The sequence below is a fragment of the Rutidosis leptorrhynchoides genome, unplaced genomic scaffold (assembly GCF_046630445.1).
Source record: "Rutidosis leptorrhynchoides isolate AG116_Rl617_1_P2 unplaced genomic scaffold, CSIRO_AGI_Rlap_v1 contig138, whole genome shotgun sequence".
Taxonomy (NCBI): domain Eukaryota; kingdom Viridiplantae; phylum Streptophyta; class Magnoliopsida; order Asterales; family Asteraceae; genus Rutidosis; species Rutidosis leptorrhynchoides.
Window position 1 is genome coordinate 30,949 of NW_027266390.1, and position 19,050 is coordinate 49,998.

Sequence of the window (19,050 nt, forward strand, 5' to 3'; positions counted from 1 at the left end):
TTATGTAAATTTGTTTTACCAATATGACTGATAGACAAACCTTGACCATTGCCAATTATAATGTCTCCTTGACCATTATATGTATTGTGCAGAGAGAGGTTGTTCAAATCTACGGTAGATACGGCATGGGGACTTTTAAATAATTTGGATCGTGCCGTCGTATGCTCCTCCGGTTGGGGATCGTCTAGGTAAGTGCATTGGCTCCATCTTTTTGTGAGGCTACACGAAGAGGCCGAAGTGCCCAAAGTCGAGGAGACCTACGACCTCACAACTGTACAGGTCGCTGTCAACACTGACAGTCCAAGTCAAACCTAAAAGTCTTCCCTATATAAAGATCCATCTCAAATGTTCAAAGTAAGCTAGGACTTACGCTCAGAGACACACAAGAGACTTAAGGGCACTTTACACTATCTCTCTAGAAGTCAGCCACTTCCCTCTCTAGACTTGAGATCCACCACGTAGCTACTCGGCTTTGTGGTGAGCCTCGCTAGGCCGGGATAGGCCGTAGACGCTCAAATACTTCTCACCTCCCATTCTATCCTTAGTCTAAAACCTAACTTGAAGGCTGATCGGAAAAAGGTGCGTGCTCTCCATCTCTGACTCGTTTTACCCTTGTACAAACAGTGGTGACATGATGAGATGCACTTGTGTCGAGCAACCATGAAGGATAATTGGTCAATGTTGGAGCATCAACATGATTGGCCGATGGATGCCATGAAGTAGTAGGGCTAGCATTCTGCGAAATTATGCGGAAGGTAGAACAGCGTGTCGCACTATGACCTTGGACGCTGCAGATTTGACACTTGTCAAGGTAACCACGCCCTGTACCTACACGATTAAATTGTTGATTGTTGGTAGGATTCCTGGTTTGTTGCTGCTGAGTATTTTGTGGATTCCACTATTGCTGAGTATTTTATGGATTCCACTATTGCTGATTGTTTTGTAGTTGAGTATTCTGCTGACCAGGTTTTTGTTGAGACCTGGAATTGGAATTTTGGTTTCCCTGTTGACGCCATTTTTGCCGAAACTTTCGACCATTTTTCCTGTTGGCATAATTTACAATAACGAGAAAATGGGCTGGAAGATTTGATGGCATCTCAGATTCAGCGACAATGAGTTTTTCAAGCAGTTCGTCAAAGAATATGGGGCTTTCCCGAGCATTGACATTGATCTTGACTTGATTGTAAGAATCATCTAACCCTGCAAGTATTTTATCAGTGTGATCCTCAGGATCCATAGGAGACTTAAGATAGGTTAGATGATCTGCATGAACTCTGGTTGTTTGCATGTAATATGTGATTGACATTTGGCCTTTGACAATCTTGTGAAGTTTTGCTTTTACTTGTTTGATCTTCTCGCGAGAGACTTTGGCGTATATGGCTTCTAGTTTATCCCATGCTTCTTTAGAAGTGCTAAGTGATGAGATAAAGGGTATGATTGTAGGGCTTAACACACCTGTAATTGCACCCAGGATGAGTCGATCCTGGCGAGTCCAGAGGGAGTGCGCAGGATTCGGGGCTGTTGTGCTACCGGAGGTGATGGTCGGTGGTGGTTGGGGATTAGTACCATCGATAAATCCAAGTAGATCGTAACCTATGAATAGGTTATAAAACTGAAAGTACCAGGCCATGTAGTTTGATGAGGTGAGTTTGAGAGGAGCTTGAGTAACAAGATTGATGGTGATGAGGCTGGTTGTGGAGGCGGAGGGGGCTGTAAGATCAGACATGGCGACGGTAGAAAAAAAAGTTTGTTTTGGACGATTAGTCTTGTGGCTCTAATACCATGATAGACTTGATTATTAGGCTAGAATAATTGTATCTTTGTTTTTTTTTTTATAATTGAATAGTTGTATCTTATGCAATGATGTATCACTCAATTTATAGACCATTGACGTGATAGAATTATATGTGAATACAATAGCCTAATTCTAATTGTAATCTAATTGTGTATGTGTATACTATTTTGAATACAGGTTGATATAGAAATGGTAATAGGAGAAGAAGTCATCAAGCTGAACTAAGTAAGCCGATCTAAGTTGAGCTTCTGGGCTTAGGCGTGACTACTTTGGCTGATAACTACTACTTCTTTTTAAGTTTTATTGTTGACAATTTTTTTTTCGTCACTTATTAAGTGTCATTTTTAGGAATTTGAAGTGAAATTGTCCATTATACCACTATCACTTATACTGCTTATTATTCTCCATTCCCTTCTACTATGTGTTAAAAGACTTTTAATTTGGACTTTTTTTGTCTATTCAAATATATTATTGTCTCAAATGTAAGCTATTTTGATTTTTCCTTAATTTTGATGAAATGAGTAAAAGAGACGCTTAAAAAGGGACTGAGGGAGTAATACCAAACTTAAGCGTGGGTAAAGATAGGGAAGGGAAATATAATATCGCTAATACATTCAAATTTAACAATGGAACAAAATATGATGTTCAAACTTTGATGTTAAAACTTTAATATCCGGAAACACGCTCGGATCTTCCGTGGTTATGTTTCGGAGACTATAATCAGATTATTGACGATACAGAAAGACATGGAGGCAATGAAAGGCTTTGGATTCATCTTCATACTGTCAGAGAAGCACTAACTAAGGCTGGGATTGCTTATTTACAGTTTCAAGGATATCCATTCACATGGAGAAATAATCATTACGAAGCTAGATTGGACCGAGCAATGGCTAATCGGAGTTGGGCGTGACTCTTTCCGAGAGCTTTGAACATTCATGTAGCTGATTATACTTCTGACCACTTGCCGATACAAGTATACTTTGATGAAGATCAAGTTTTTCCTAAAACTAAAATCTTCCGCTTCGAAAACTTCAGGCCACAGCTAGAAGAGTGCACATATATTGTTACTTCGTCATGTGAGCAAGGGAGTCAGTGTTTGTCTTTGATGGATTTCTGTGGAAAGCTTGCACGCTGCCAAGACAACCTTTTAAATTGGAGTAGGTACCATCCTACTAATTTTGCAAGCTAGATAAACAATCTTTTAGAGTTGATCAGGTCTCTTCAATTGAGGATCTCTTCACCATAAATTTGACTCGAAATAGGCAGGCTCAAATCTAAAATATGTACCATTAGCAAGCAGGAAGAAAGCTATTAGAGGCAAAGGGAAAAATGCCTTTAGTTGAAAGAAGGAGACAAGAACTCAGGTTTCTTACATTCCTTTGCATTGTCGAGGAAAAAAAGAAATGCGATCTCTGGTCTTAGAACTCCTACCGGTGACAGGAAAACATATATGCGGGTATGCAGTATGAGGCATCTCATTATTCCTCTGATTTATTCACGTCGGATCATCCTCGTGATTTTTCAGACTAACAAGATGCATCCTGTCAAAAATTTCGGCAGAGGATAATTCTACCTTGATGGCTCCTATTACTGAAGAGGAAGTCACGATAACTATCCATCTTATGCATCCTGATAAGGCCCTTGGCCCGGATGGATTTATAGTTGGTTTCTTTCTTAAGTACTTGGATTTATTAAAGAAGAATGTTACAATACTCGTGGTAGATTTCTTGAATGAGGGGGGGGGGAATGCCTGAGGACTTCAATCTTTCTTTACTGGTGCTGATTTCGAAGCCCAAGCTACCCACTACAATGAAGGATCTCCATCCAATAAGCCTTTGTAACACCATTTACAAGATCGCTCCAAAGATTCTTGCATCAAGGCTCAAATTGTTGCTTCCTAAGGTCATTTCTTCTTCTCAATCAGCTTTTCTCGCTGGTCGTTCTATCTCAGACAATGTAATGTTAGCTTTTGAAATGATTCATCGAATGAAATCTTCTACTGGCTTGGAATGTTTTTTTGCTCTTAAATCTGACATGTCCAAAGCTTTTGATAGAGTAGAATGGACTTTTATTGAACATATTATGTTGTCTATGGGATTTTGTAATGAATGGGTACGGAAAGTATTACCCTGTTTATCTTTTGTTACTTTTTCTATATTGGTGAATGGACAGCGTGGCCCATCTTTCTCACCAGGAAGAGGAATTAGATAGGGAGACCCCCTGTCCCTTTCCTGTTCTTGATTTGTGTAGAAGGGTTGAGTGGATTGATGAGAGCTGTAGAAGAAGATAGAAATTTCTCTGGTATCCGCATTAGTCAAAGAGCTCCAACAATTTCTCATTTGTTATTTGTGGATGATTCCATATTCTTTGGAAGAGCCACTTTAAAAGAAGCAACGACACTTAAGCAAAATCTAGCTCGGTATGGTAATGGGTTCGGGAAGGTGGTGAACTATGATAAATCTAGAATATTTTTCAGTAGAAATACTCCCCAAGCTCGTCGAACACAAATCCTGAACTTACTTGGAGTGAAGGAAACCTTAAAGAACGACACTTATATCGAAATGCCACTAATGGTAGGACGAGCTATAGTGAATGTTTTTAAGGATTTGGTGGATAGGGCATGGAAGAGAATTAATAGCTGGTCGTCAAAGTTTCTTTCAAAGGCTGGTAGAGAGGTTCTCGTGAAGCAGTGATCCATGCAATACCAACTTACATCATGTCCTATTTTTGGATTCCTAAGAAGATAATTCAGGAAATCGAGAAAGGGATATGATGTTTTTGGCGGGGAGGGGGGAAAAATTCGGTAGGTTGGATTGGAGAAGATGTGTAGATCCAAGAAGCTAGGTGGATTGGGGATGCGTGATCTTACTGCATTCAACTCTGCCCTATTGGCGAAACAAGGTTGGAGGATAATCCAAGATCCTTCATCTCTCCTTGCTCGCTCCCTCAAAGACAAATATTTTCCCCATTGCCGATTCTTAGATGCTGAAATCGGGAGGAATCCCTCCTACACTTGGAGATGTCTATTAGAGGGAAGAGAAGTTCTTAGCAAAGGTGGTATTTGGAGAGTAGGAGATGGCACTAATATTAATATATCTGACAATTGGTTGATGGACTCGGTTCCAGTTGCAGTTTCACCTTCATGGAATGGGAGGGTTGACCGAATTTCTCAGTTACTCTCTATGGACAGAAGAGAATGGAACTTTCCTTTTGATAAGGAGGGTCTTCAGTCCTGCTTCAGCTTCCGCTATCAGTAAAATTCGATTGCAACCAGTAGGGCCTGACACGTTCGCATGGTCTGGTACAAAGAATGGCCAATTTTCAGTCCGAAGCGCGTACTTTACATCATTGCCTACCTCACCAGGCCACATCCCGATTGCTATTAACTTTTGGGACCTCAAATGGAAATTGCGGGTCTTGCTACGTGTTAAATTTTTCTTGTGGAGAATGGGTCACAACAGCCTCCCTACTCGCGACCATCTGTTTTGTCGAGGTATGATCGTCCCAATTACTTGTCCTGTCTGCAGTATGTGTTATGAAAATTTGGCACATATCATACTTGATTGCCCTTGGACAACCAGATTATGGATTTCTTTTTTGCCGAATATTGATGTTTCATCCTTTCCAAACGAGAATGTTTTGGATTGGTATGTTAGATTGCACTCTGTTCTTCCTGCTGACTCCTGGGATTTATTTAATACATTATTGTGGTGTATTTGGAAGAACCGCAACGATGCGATCTTTAAAGGAAAATGTTCCATTCCAAGTGCAATGTGCGAAATTGCAAAAGGTTGGCTTGCTGATTTCCGTTCTGCAAAGCCTGGCCCTCGACAACTTGCCCAACCAGTCACACTTCCTCCTGTTAGGTGGATAAAACCTGATCAAGGGTGATACAAGATGAACACATATGGAGCTATTTTTGCTAAGTTTAAAAAAATCGGGTTATAGGCTTTTATTAGGGATGATGAAGGGCGTGTTTTACGCTCTCTTTCACATTTCCAAGAGGGTGAACCTGATATACTCCTTATAGAGGCTATGGTTCTATCTCAAGGCATCAAATTGGCAGTTAGAGAAGGCATTCAACAGGTGACTTTTGAAATAGATTCTCTGGAATTATCTAATCTGATAGAAAATGATCAGTCCAGATTCTTGTCTTCACACGCCTGGATTGATACTATCAGAATAGATTGTTCTTTATTCTCCAACTGTAATTTTGTTCACACGAAAAGAGGGGGTAATAGTCTTGCCCATGCGTTAGCCAATGTAAAACGTAATGAGGAAGGCCAATTATCCCGATCTCTTCTTCATGTAGCAATTTTTGAGATGCAATGAACAAGTTGAATCTTCAACAAAAAAAAAAAATATCCGGAAACATAAGAGAACGACCTCACCCACCGAAAGGGTAACACTATCATAAGGTTACCTTTCATCTATCTCTCAAGACTTTCTCCCAACATATGTCCTCTAAAAGTCTCATTTTTTGGGGGAGTAGTCATTATACCCAAAATATCTTTGTGCAAATATCAAAATATAAAGACCTATCTTGAACCTCCTCCTAAGGTCCTTCTACAATCAGCTAAAGACCCTCAACACCTCGAATCAAAAAACTCTATAAATATCATAGTCGGCACAATAATCGAGGTACGAACATTACTATTCACTTTCTCTCACTAAATTGTCTCTCTCTCTCTCTTATCCCCCTAAGGTCCTTCTTTCACAAGGAAACATTTTCCGGCCAAAGCATCACTATAAATCTCGGTAAAACAGCAATGAAGAGGAAAAAAACTGCATAAGTAGAGTTTGCCAACTTTTAATTATTTTCCTATTTTTCTAGTGAGTGTTTGCTTTAAATATGTAATAGTCAATCTAAAGGTTAAATTTGTCGGCTTCTAGGTACTAGTGGATTTAGACCCACCCTATTTTTTACTAAATTTTAGAGAGTAGCAGTTTAAGCGTACATATTCGTACGTCCTTAATTCTGATGATTGTTTTCAATGTATGGTCAATTACAATATTGTTGATTAACGAAATATCTAAGAATGGAAATCCAGAATAAGTTATAAAAATTAAAATCGATGTATATCAGAATCATAAATGGAAAAACACCTAGAAACATGAAAGGTACGAAAAAATCTGAGGCAGAAACTTCTTATCTTAAACATACGAATCACATTTTGACAGGCATGCATGGTCAAAATTCGCTTTTTTTAACGATTGGACAAATTTTAAAAATGTACAAATGTCAATCAATGATACGCATACTAAAGGATTATGACGTGTTGGAAAATTCCTACATATATAAAAATTTCTCAAAAGAAAAAATTGGGAAGATCTCGGCGATATTTTTTCATAGATTTGATAATTAAGGTTCAAAATTGAAGATAAAAAAATAAAGGATTTAGCATTATGAACGAAACTAAAATTTTTCTTTATTCAACATGATTATTAGGAAATCAGCAATCACACCAATGTTTATTTTTTACTAATAATTTGGCATTTAAGATCTTATTTTTTCACACGGTGTCGTTTTCCTTTGTCATGGTCTAATGGTTGCCTCTGCGTTCGTACTTCCGAGCCCATATGTGTTTTCCATTGACCCTGAACTTGGCATCACGTCGGCCTTTCAAAATTTCATCTACTGTGGTGATGGAAAGTAAAAGCAGTTTGGCAAAAAGAGGTTGCTCATTTGGATTAATATTTTCTTGCATATCAACTCTCTCCACACACTCACCGAAAGTTTGAGTAAATAGAGACCGAACTTCATCATCGCTCACCGGGAAACCTCTTGAGAAAGTCAGAAACATAGTGCGATCGTCCTCTGAGACATCAGAAGTAGGGTTCCATGACCAGATTCCGTCAGATGCATGATCATAAAATCCTAAACTCTTATTGATGGCACGGAATGATCCGAACGTCGGGTGAGAAAATTGAAGAATCGGGCGATTGGGGACGAATTGATGGGAACAAGATAAAACATGATCCTGCAAAATATCAGTGAATATTCGAGAGCATACATTGTTTAAAAAACTCTTAATCCCAATAATGGTAGTAAATCTTTTTTGAGATATCATTTGGAGGGTGACGGATTTTTGAGTTAGGGTTGAAGTAAGAGGTAAAACACCGTCCTTTCCGAGAAAGATAGAAGTATCCGAATCGAATTGAAGGCAGTTTAGAATGAACACGGCCTCATCAGCAACATCATTGAGGATTAAGTTGGATGCATGGAACAACTTGAAGATTATGTTGGAATAATCTTTATCTTCAAGCCACATCCAGGTTGACATTATCAAGACAGACTCAGCTACGCTCCTCGACAAGATAATCAGTAGTCGAGTGAAGACCTCACGGTCAATGGTGTGATACGCATATAGCTTCTCAATAGTCAACATTGTGCAAAACACTGAATGGGTGAAACTAATTAATTGAGAGCTACTTTTTTGTTTGAGTGAAGAAGAAAATGAGAATAATTGTGAGATTAGCACTAACCAAAGAGGTGCTTATGTAGCAAAAAAATGAATTTTAGCAGTGACACGTGTAAGGCAGATATTCTTTTGGCTATGCAATTAACCAATGTGCTCTCGATGTATAGACCTTACTTAATTTTTTTTTTTTTTTAGTTATAGTCCAATTACTTAATTAAATAAATATTAATTACCTAACTAAATGAAAAATCTAATCAGCGAAAACAGATACTAAACACTAGAAAAAATATATACATATCTTACGTATATTGACAATTATTTGGTCAATATACATGTCAAAATAAAAATGTTATACAGCATGATTTTGTGCTATCTGTACCTAAATAAAAAATGTCAAGAAATGTCAATATTTTTTAACTTTGACAATTAATTTGACATATTATTATTTTATTTTGTGTGTGTGAAGAATATAAAAAAAATTAAAAAAAAAAAACCACACATTGACCAAATAAGTTTTTGATAGATAATATTTTTTTTGTTGTAGTGATCTTCTCTGTCTAAACCTCTTTAACTAATGAAGTAGCCGTTTCTCTTTTGAAAATTAGGTTTAAAATTCTTTCTCAAAAATTAGACCCAGTTTCATAAGCTTTCCAGCCCAAAAATTGAAGTATATAAAGTTAAATAACTTTTCAATTCCTTTCGAATATTGCCAATCCGCGTGACTCGTCAATCCAGCACACAGCAAAAATGTAATTTTTTTTATGGTCAAAGCAAAAATGTAATTAGTTTCTGCTGTTACATCTTAATTAATTACATAAATCCAAACTTTTTAAGTACCTAGAGATCTCCGCAACAGTAGAGCTTCGAAGATTCAAGATGTGATATTGTTAAAGGTCTTAGACAATGATGATAATTAATATTCTCAAAAAAAAAAAAAAAAAACAAGATAGTAATTACAAATTAATGATCAAAGAAGTAGCAAAATATGTATTTCTCTCCGGTCCACTTCAAGTGTCTCGTAATAAAAATTACGAATTTTTAAAAAATAATTAAAAATAGAAAAAATTATATGCCTGCCCATTATTTATTACAAGTCCGTATCCCGTCCGTTGGATGAAAAATCGTATCTTTAAAAATTAATAATTTAAATATATCATATACAAAATATATTATATTTATTCGTATTAAACATCATTAAGTCTGTGTCAAATCTTATAGACAATAGCAAGATTTTATTAATAAAAAAAATAAGATATACCCATCTTGTTTAAGAATGGAAAAAAATATATAACGGATTTTTATTAGAAATAATAGTTTAATAAAAAAATTAGAAAAAATAATATATATTATACTTTGATTAATATGCCGTGAAAAATGAAGATATATAATTTTTTAATTAGGAATAGAGAAAAAGAATCAAATGAATTTTAATTAGAAAAAATTATAAATTGTTTGAAAATTAAGATATACCCGTTTTAATTAAGAATAAGAAAAAAATATAGTGGATTTTTATTAGCAATAATAGTTTAATAAAAAATTAGAAAAAATAATATATATTATAATTTGATTAGGAATTATTTTTTAATAATATGCTCATTTGAATAGAAAAAAATAAGACATGCCCGTTGTAATAAGGAATGGAAATTAAATATAATGAATTTCATTAGAAAAAAATATTTAATGAAAAAATTAGAAAAAAAATATATAGTGTATTATAATTTTATTTGGAAATTTTTTTTTAAAATAATAGATAAGAAATTTATTAGGAATAATATTATTATATTAGGAAAAATTAATTGGTAAAATTTTATTAAGAATCATTATGTTATTATTGTGTTTTGATTTTCTAATTAGAATAGGAAAAAATATAATATCATTGACTTAAAATTATAACTTGAAACCTAATTAAACTCAAAGTTCTAAAATACATGTGCCAAATTACTATTCGTTAATAAAACGACATGTGTCGGATGTTGATTTGACAATAAATTTTACAATTGAATTTGCAATTGTAACGGATTTAAAATTAAAAGTCTCGCTATTGTCTATAAGATTCAAAAATCATAAATGTTTATTCAAAATAGAGTATTTATTAAAATAAATGCAAGAATAAGACTGAAAAAAAGAGCTCAAATATGCATGGATTTCATAAAGCGACATTTGAAGTGGCCAAAAAAAATTTCATTACAAGACACTTCAAAATTTCATAAAGAGATACTTGAAGTGGGCCCAAAAAAATTTCATTACAAGACACTTCAAATAATCCGGAGGGAGTATTTTCTTTCCTCACATTAATTAGTATTATTAATGATTCATTATCTTCTTTATTATATATCACCAAAGTGTATAAAAACAAAATTTCTAAAATTGGAGCATTGTGGAGTCTCCCTCCATTTTAAGAGTATTGTCCAATAAGAAGTTTTCTTTTTTTTTTAATAAAAAATGTGGGCTTATTTTTTATTTTTTTTAAGTTTTAATGAATTTAAAAAATATATACATAATCCACCAAAAATTTAAGTTTATTTTTCAATTATTATTTTATTTTAAATAAAAATGGTGATTTTTTTAAGTTTTAATTAATTTAATGAAATATATATATATACATAAACCTCCCATCAATTTAAGTTTATTTTCCAATTAATTATTTTTAATAAACAATGTGTGATTTTTTTAAGGCTTAATTCATTTAAATAATTAAAACTTATTTAAATTATTATAAGTTTCCGATGAAATCTATTGATAGGAATAACAAGGAGCTAAGAAAATCAATACCATCACATATTATTATATTATCGTCTTACATTAAACATATATAGATATCAAATGCATCGATTAATTTATATCGATCCATGAGCAATGTCTAAATATTATTTTAGTATATACAAAGAAGAAGCCCACAATACTGAGATACCAAAACTTGATAGTTGTATAAAATTAATACATTAAATTACTATCCTGAAAAACCGACACATGTAATACTATTAAATACATACCACATCTCCATACGACCAGAGGCGAAACTAGAATCAGATGTTTGACTGGGCAGAAATAATTGAAGTTGCGCCATGATTTTTTTTAAAGATGATATCAGAATAAATCTTAAAAAATATATTTTTAAATAACTAATTATTCATTAACCATGGTGATCAATCTTTGTATATTAATATAAAATCTCTCGAGCATTTAAATCACCCTGTAAATTGTTTTGATTCGATGTTGTTTCCACGTCAAAAATATTAAATTTCGTTATCTTACAAATTAAATGAAATAGGAAATAAAAAGAAAATATCTTATTTATAAAAAAAATTGAAATATTTATTTAAATAAGGTAACCAATAAAAAATGAAGAAGAATAAATGAAAGTTAGAGCTAATTAAAAAAGAAAATAATTAAAAATGAAAATAAATGGAAAGCTGGTGACATAATTGATGTCTACTTTTCTTTTTGAAAAAAATTATAATAATAAAAAGAAGATAAAAAAGTACAGGCAAGGTTCTAATCCATGACTTGAGGGTAGTGAACATTTAGTACCTTAACCATTAGAGCTTGGGCTGCATAATCTGTGTAGATGGCTAGATGCACATATAGAATTTATATATTATGCTAAAATAGTTTAGATATATGTAATCTGTGTAGATGGCTAGATGCACATATAGAATTTATATATTATGCTAAAATAGTTTAGATATATGTATTCAGTTCAGAATTTTTTCAAAATCAATATAGGTCGTGATCCATTCTGGTTCTAAGGTGGGTATGCCCCTGCATATGACGCGACGTGTAAAAAAACTTAAACGTCTAGAAAAAAAGTATTTTCTCACATGTATAAATCATTTATTATCCGAAATTTAACCACAAATCGCTACGTGTCCTATTAATAAATACAAAAAAAATAAAAAATTTAGGTAATATATTTTAGATTTATATTTTAGCGATATTAATACATAATATTTTGGCATCTTAAATGTGGCTGGGGAGAGTATATATTTGGTCAATGCTATAAATTTCAGTTAAAGTTTCACCCAAATTTCAGATCAATTCAATTTTTTTTCTTTTACAAATTCGACCATATATGTTATCACTTACATGTATAAATTCCTACAATATTTATTTTATTTTTGCATTTTTTTATCTATATTATTTTATTTATGTCATAATATTTTGTAATGAGTCTTAATGCTTATTTTTTTATTATTATAAATATTTCGTCCAAAATTAATTGCAGGTCTACTGAATTATAAGTATTTCCTCTTTTTTTACTCTACTTCATTCTTATACTTCAAGTTGTTCTATATTATTTTTTTTACTTTATATTGATATATATTTTTCATATTTTATCTATTTTTTTATCTATTTTTTCGCCCATTGTTTTATCTATTTTTCCCCATTAGATCAATTTCATCATTTTGTAATTTTTTTTTCTTTTTGTGTAAACATAATTTTCAAATGATTTTAGAAAAAAACTTAATTTTTATTACATTTTTTCAGAGGTTTTGTCATTTTTATAAGAAGAAATAGATGTGATGATGGTGCATTGATTTTTCAATGAATGTGAAAGAAGCATCAAATAAGAAGAAGAAAAAAAAAGCTACAAGATATAAAAATTATATTAGAGAAATAATAATGTCTATTTATCTATAAAGCAGTGACTTTGAGATCTATAATGTAATATAAATGTGCTGTGAAATAAAATTTTATTTATTGAATAATTTTTTTATTACTTATTTTATAATAAAATTTGTATAGTGAAATAATAATGTATATTGTTCTTTTATACTCATAAATTCCAATTGCTCTCGATAATGGTATAAGATGGTGACATTTGACAGATTATTTTAGCTTTTGCCGTTTTTTAATTTTCTTATTTTTCTATCAATTCTATAAACATTTTATATGTTTACTAAGTAAAAATAAAAATTTTGGTGTAAATAAACCATTATGTTCCTTTAATTATTTTTAACATAAAAAATATCATGAAATTCTAAAAAAAAAATATAAAAGAATATGAAATTAAAAACGTATCCTTAATTTCAGCTTCTACTAAAGTTATTACTATCTAAATTAATTCATCATTAATTACAGTTTTTTTCACACAAATTTTCAAGTTCAATGGTATCAATGTATTTTGCTACCATTATGATTGATAAATATATATTCATTGGATTTATCATAAATGGTTAATAAATAATTGACTTTAAGATAAATTATGAAATAATTACATATATTAATACATTTTTTTCTGAATACAATAGCTCATTTTTTGGTGTGGGTGCTTTAAAAATCTTTGATATACATGTCTATTTTTTTGAAAATATATAAATATCTATTAATGTATAGCAAACGTCAATTAATATTTTTAAATATATAGTTATTTATCATAATGAAAATCAATTGACCATTAAGAGTCCTTGGTAAGGTCTTTATACCACAACATAGTTTTCATTTTTATTTTTTTTAGTAAACGTGTTTTAAAAGTAATTATCAAGAAATAGTGCATATATGACTACATTTAGAAGGCTAATAGCCCAATTGAACACGCGCTTTGCTAATTGAACGCGCCAAGACAAAAAGGGCTTTCGCCATTGTCTCTCTCGGCACAAGCTTGCTCACCGTCGATCTCTGAGAAAGGAAGGGTTAATGGCGCGAACTCAACGGAATTCGCGATCGGGTTCTTCTCAAGTCTAGAGGAAGGGTTCAATTCATAGTGGGAAGGTCTCAAAAGTTGTGTTGGATGTTGTGAGGTCTGTGGGTCAGTCGAGCGGGATCCAGGATGTGTTGATTGAGGAAGGCAAGCCTCCTGAAAAAGTTTTATCGAATGCAGAGGTGGTTACTCTAGTGGTTATGACGGATGATTTGATTGACTCTAAGGAAGATTTGACTTAGTATCGTTCCTTTATGTCGTTGTTTGGGGAAAATGGGTCGCTTTCTTTGGATCGAGTCTTGCGTTATATACCTCCGGCTATGGAGAATGATGTTAAGTTTGTTCGTTTCAAGACATCTGATGTTGCGGAAGAAGCTCTAAAATGGCAGAATGCTCTTGTGGGTTATGTGTTTGGTGACAAGCCTAGTAATCTGAAGTTTCATAACTTCATTACTAATCGATGTCGCAGTATGGGTTGTTGTGTGTCCGTTTGATTAAGGATAATTTATTTTGGATCAGCAGAGGGTAAATTGAATGCGTTGCAAAATGGTCCTTTATCGTTTAATCGACTGCCGCTGCTGCTTAAGGAGTGGTCCACTGCTATGGATTACAAGATGGAGGAGGTGATGAGTATACAGGTATGGGTCCAATATCCTAATCTGCCTTTGGTTTTCTGGTCAAATGATCTTTTGAGTATGTTGGATAGTTGTTTGGGTAAACCCCTCATTGTAGATTAGTGCACGAAGGATCGAACTAGGCTTGGTTATTCTAGGGTGTCGATTGACATGGAGATTAATGGTGCGTTCCCTCTTGTGCTTAAGATTGAAGATGAGTTTACTAGGATTTTTATGCAAAAAGTGTGTTATGAATGGGTGCCTCACAAATGCTCTAATTATAATAAGTTGGGCCACTTAGCTTATCAATGCTCTGTGTCTCATACTGTGTGGAGACCAAAACAGTCTGCAGATGCAAATATTGGAAAAACAAGCGTGATAATTCCGGAGAAGGTGTCTGTGGTTACTGATTTGTCTTCAAAGGTGTCTAATTTGTCGTTGGTTGCTGCAACGAATTTGGTAGCAACAAATGTGGTTTTATCTAATACAAGGCCTTCGGATATAGGGGCATCTTCATCTTCGGGGTGTGCTTCTTCTATGGATGAGTGGCAACCTGTTGTTAGAGGACGGGGTAAGAAGGTTTCTATTAAGATAACACATGTACTGAGGCAAGATAATATTTTTGTTTCTACTTGGGCTGGTTTGAATGTCGTTGAAATGATTACAAGTGGTGGTGATAGTGGAAGGAAGGTGGTACAGTCTGGACGACCTCCGGATGGAGGATGATTAGCGGTTCATGGAATATTAGGTGCTTAATTTGCCCCCTCAAACAATTAGAAGTTAAGCGACTGATTGTTGAGAATCATATGATCGCCTGTGGTATTTTGGAAATGAGGGTTCAAGAACATAATACTCTGAAGATATGGAGAGGTATACAGATGAACAATTGGCGACTTGTTAATAATAATGCTAGTTGTCGTCTTGGTCGGGTTTGGATTTTGTTTGATACAACTTGGATTTCTCTTCAGGTATTAGAGGAGGGAGATCAATGGATACATTGTTGGATGGTTTTTGAGAATTATGTTTGTTTTTGGACTGTTATTTATGCAAATAATATTGGTGATGGGCGAAGGTAAGGGTGGCAATTTTGTTCATGTTCGTTTGAACGCTCGTGTTCATTTGCAAAAAAGTTTGTTCGTTCGCAAAAAAGTTTGTTCGTATGCGTTCACTTTTAAATATTATCGTAAGTGAACGAACAAATTCTCATTCATATTTTCATGAACAAACATGAACATGAACGAACATGATAGTTCAATTGGTTCAAATTTTTAAACTCATTTGATCACAAATTTATCATTATTTTTTTTAGTTAATTTTTTATTTATTTGGTCAAATATGAGTGATTTATTTTTAAATAAACTTTATTTTATGGTAGCTAAGTTAAGAAAATTGAACATAACTCAATTGATTCAAAATATTATTTAATACGAACATGAGCGAATATGAACAAAAAATAGAGCTAAATATGAACATAAATGAACATGAACAATTTTTTGTGCAGTTAATTTTTGTTCGATTCATATATGCTCGTGTTCGTTCATTTGCCACCCCTAGACAAAGGCCATTATAAAATACACTGGTGAGGTTGGGTTGTGGCTTGTCAGATCCTTGGGCTGTGTAAGGAGACTTCAATGTAATGTTGCGAGATTTTGAAAAGACTGGGGGCATGGTTTTAGACGCTCAAGATGTGGCGGATTTTCAGCAATGTTTATGGTCCACAAGTCTTTTGGAGATGTCTCTTGTGGAGAATCAGTTTACCTGGACTAATAACCAGAATAGGCGCATATGGGGTACACTTGATAGGTGTCTTATGAACCTGAAAGTGGTTTATAGTTTTTCAGGTTTGTTTTATAATTTTTCGAATAGCGGTATATCAAATCATAGTCCCCTGGTTTTGAAGTTGAAGGAATTTCGTAGGGGTAAGAAAAAGGCCTTTCGTTATTTTAACATGTGGAGTAAGCACCCTGACTATGCGAGTTTTGTTAGTAATGCGTGGAGCAACCCTTTTCGAGACACTCTAATGTTTTGGACGATTAGATCAGTCTTAACTATTAGAGTTAAACTGATCTGATCTACTGACATAACGAATGAGTCTCTCGAGACTAGTGTCGAGGTTTAGAGACTTATAAATAAATCAAACGAATAATGACAAGTTAAGCGTGCTGGTTTGATCTATCTGCAAATTTTCAAATTTTGATTGAACCATTTGTATCTTCACCTTTCTAACCTTCGTGGTTCCTTCAAATGTGGTTTGGAATATAAATCAGACTTCGTGTTCTGTATACAGAGCCGAAACTAACCGGAATATGTCTATTGTTATGGCACTAAATAGAATATTCACAATTCTCGAGTTTAGTTGCTCCTTCCTCTTCTCATCGTCACTTTGTTCACTTTCTTCCTTTGTTACTATTTTGCCACTTGTTGACCTCTTCATGAGCTTGGTCCACTTGGTGTCTGTCACATCAGTGTAGTTGCGATCAATGCCTTTGAGATAGTGAACCATCCTTCTAATAACCGTAGTTATCACCATTTAGCATGGGGTGCTAAGTTAGGCGATAGTTCTACTTCCATGATATTATCCGCTCTAGGGCTTGATCTCACCGAATTACGTTACGGTGCCTGCTCTGATATCAATTGAAATTTGATAGCCCTAACTCTTTTCGACTAAGTTACTCTAAAAGCAACTTAACCAGTTACAACTCAACCCTAATCTGACAATTTCTTGTATATATCTCGATTTTAACAAAGTGATTCAATCAGATCTATAAATGATCTACATAGGAATTCAACACTAATATAAATTTTATTCTTAAGCTATATACAAACAGCAGCGGATAAACCAACAGTACTATTAAAACACTTAAACTACTAGAGAAATAATCCAAGTATTATAACTATAAAATAATTGTACTATGGAGCCTAACACAGTTTATGATTAATAATCAATTAATAAATTAAAGTACAATAATATATGAAAGACAAACAAGTACTTGGTCAAAAACAACTAGACCATTACCAACAAACAACTTACTTCCTATTGATAAATTAAGTGCTATTGATAGTGTAGTGTTAAAGACTTGAACTAGACTTACAATGGACTCCTACACTCCTATTGATGCACCTTAGTTGAGTAGGCTGATGACGCGTAAGTCCTTCCTCTAGATGATGATGACTATCATGACTTAGCACTCCAAGTGTCGAACTAACTCAAACCATTGTATACCGAGTTAGTGTCTATCTGGTCTAATTCAATTGAGATGATACTGAACCAGATTCTTCTAATCTGACTCAATTGAATGATCACTGAATCAGACATGTCAAGAACAGTTGTGAATATGTGATCTTGTAGATATGGTGATCTAGAGATCTAATGGACTATTCGTGCTACGAACTGTTTGTGATGTAAGTCTTTAAGTCAAGTATGTTTGTGCCAGAGACTTTGGACGATTGGATCAGTCTTAACTATTGGAGTTAAACTGATCTGATCTGCTGACGTAACAAATAAGTCTCTCGAGATTGGTTTCGAGGTTTGGAAACTTATAAATAAATCAAACAAATAATAACAAGTTAAGCGTGCTGGTTTGATCTAAGGGATGTAACACCTCAACGAGTAGAAATTCGACCAGTTGTTACGGTTTGACGGATGTGTTAACAATCCTGAAACAAATAGAGATTTGCTCAGACTTGTAAAACACGATTAAATGGATAGAACAGTTTTCTCTTAGAATAGATCAAACTGTTGGAGCATATAAACGTTGTTCGATTTTGACACAATATAGATTAAATAAAAACAAGAATAGTAGAGACTAAACGCGAGAGATTCAATACGAAATAAATAACATCTTTATTTAAAATTTATTCTGTTAAAGATATATCGCGGTTCGATGTTAAATAGCCAACACTTACGTCCGCGGACCAAAAGGCTAGGTAGAAGTTGCTTACAATAGGGAGAGTAATTTAAAGGGCAAAAGTAATTGTTTGGTTCCTGTTTCAAACGTTTCTAAACCGTTTGGTCCTTGGTTTAAATGTTTCTGAACCGTTTGGTCCCTGTTTCAAACGTTTCGTCCTTCCAAACATAAAGTGTCGATTTGGCACTTACAGCCAATCATAGAGTGACACGTGTCACTTACGTGTAAAAAATCTAGGTGGCATTTTTTACACGTAAGCGACACGTGTCACTCTATGATTGGCTGTAAGTGCCAAATCGGCAAAAATTATCGTTCATTATGGTCGAGGGATTAAGTAGTTCAAAAATTAACGTTTGAGGAACCATTTTGGTTTGATTTATATTTGGAGGGATGAAACAGTTCAACAACGTTTGAAACAGGGACCAAACGGTTATTTTTGCCCATAAATATTTATTTAAAATAGAATATTAATTGAAATAAATGCAAGGATAATAGTAGAAAAATAGTTCAAATATGCATGAATTTCATAAAGCGATACTTGAAGTGGACCAAATCATATTTCATTACGAGACACTTGAAGTGGACCGAAAGAAGTAATTACCATATCAAAATTTTGTCAATATATTTGATTTTTGTTAGGTATTCAAATGAGTATCCCAATACACTTAAT

The 19,050-nt window shown here is 33.7% G+C and overlaps 4 protein-coding genes across 4 annotated transcripts; 3 read left to right on the top strand and 1 right to left on the bottom strand.

The window, feature by feature from the left end:
• The first annotated feature begins 4,062 nt into the window (after positions 1-4,062).
• On the top strand, positions 4,063-4,488 carry LOC139881265 (uncharacterized). The gene has a single exon (XM_071865770.1). It carries the CDS (start codon positions 4,063-4,065, stop codon positions 4,486-4,488), a length of 426 nt encoding a protein of 141 aa, XP_071721871.1.
• A 129-nt stretch (positions 4,489-4,617) lies between these two features.
• LOC139881266 (uncharacterized mitochondrial protein AtMg00310-like) lies at positions 4,618-5,052 on the top strand. Its single transcript, XM_071865771.1, has one exon. It carries the CDS (start codon positions 4,618-4,620, stop codon positions 5,050-5,052), a length of 435 nt encoding a protein of 144 aa, XP_071721872.1.
• Positions 5,053-7,338: 2,286 nt separating this feature from the next.
• On the bottom strand, positions 7,339-8,184 carry LOC139881267 (uncharacterized). Its single transcript, XM_071865772.1, has one exon. It carries the CDS (start codon positions 8,182-8,184, stop codon positions 7,339-7,341), a length of 846 nt encoding a protein of 281 aa, XP_071721873.1.
• Positions 8,185-16,108: 7,924 nt separating this feature from the next.
• LOC139881268 (uncharacterized) lies at positions 16,109-16,543 on the top strand. The gene has a single exon (XM_071865773.1). The coding sequence runs from the start codon at positions 16,109-16,111 to the stop codon at positions 16,541-16,543; it is 435 nt and encodes a 144-aa protein (XP_071721874.1).
• Positions 16,544-19,050: the final 2,507 nt, after the last annotated feature.

What these genes read in the sequence shown, in the direction of transcription:
- LOC139881267 (XM_071865772.1), bottom strand. Translation starts at nt 8,184, where the DNA reads ATGTTGACTATTGAGAAGCTATATGCGTATCACACCATTGACCGTGAG.
- LOC139881266 (XM_071865771.1), top strand. Translation starts at nt 4,618, where the DNA reads ATGTGTAGATCCAAGAAGCTAGGTGGATTGGGGATGCGTGATCTTACT.
- LOC139881265 (XM_071865770.1), top strand. Translation starts at nt 4,063, where the DNA reads ATGAGAGCTGTAGAAGAAGATAGAAATTTCTCTGGTATCCGCATTAGT.
- LOC139881268 (XM_071865773.1), top strand. Translation starts at nt 16,109, where the DNA reads ATGTTGCGAGATTTTGAAAAGACTGGGGGCATGGTTTTAGACGCTCAA.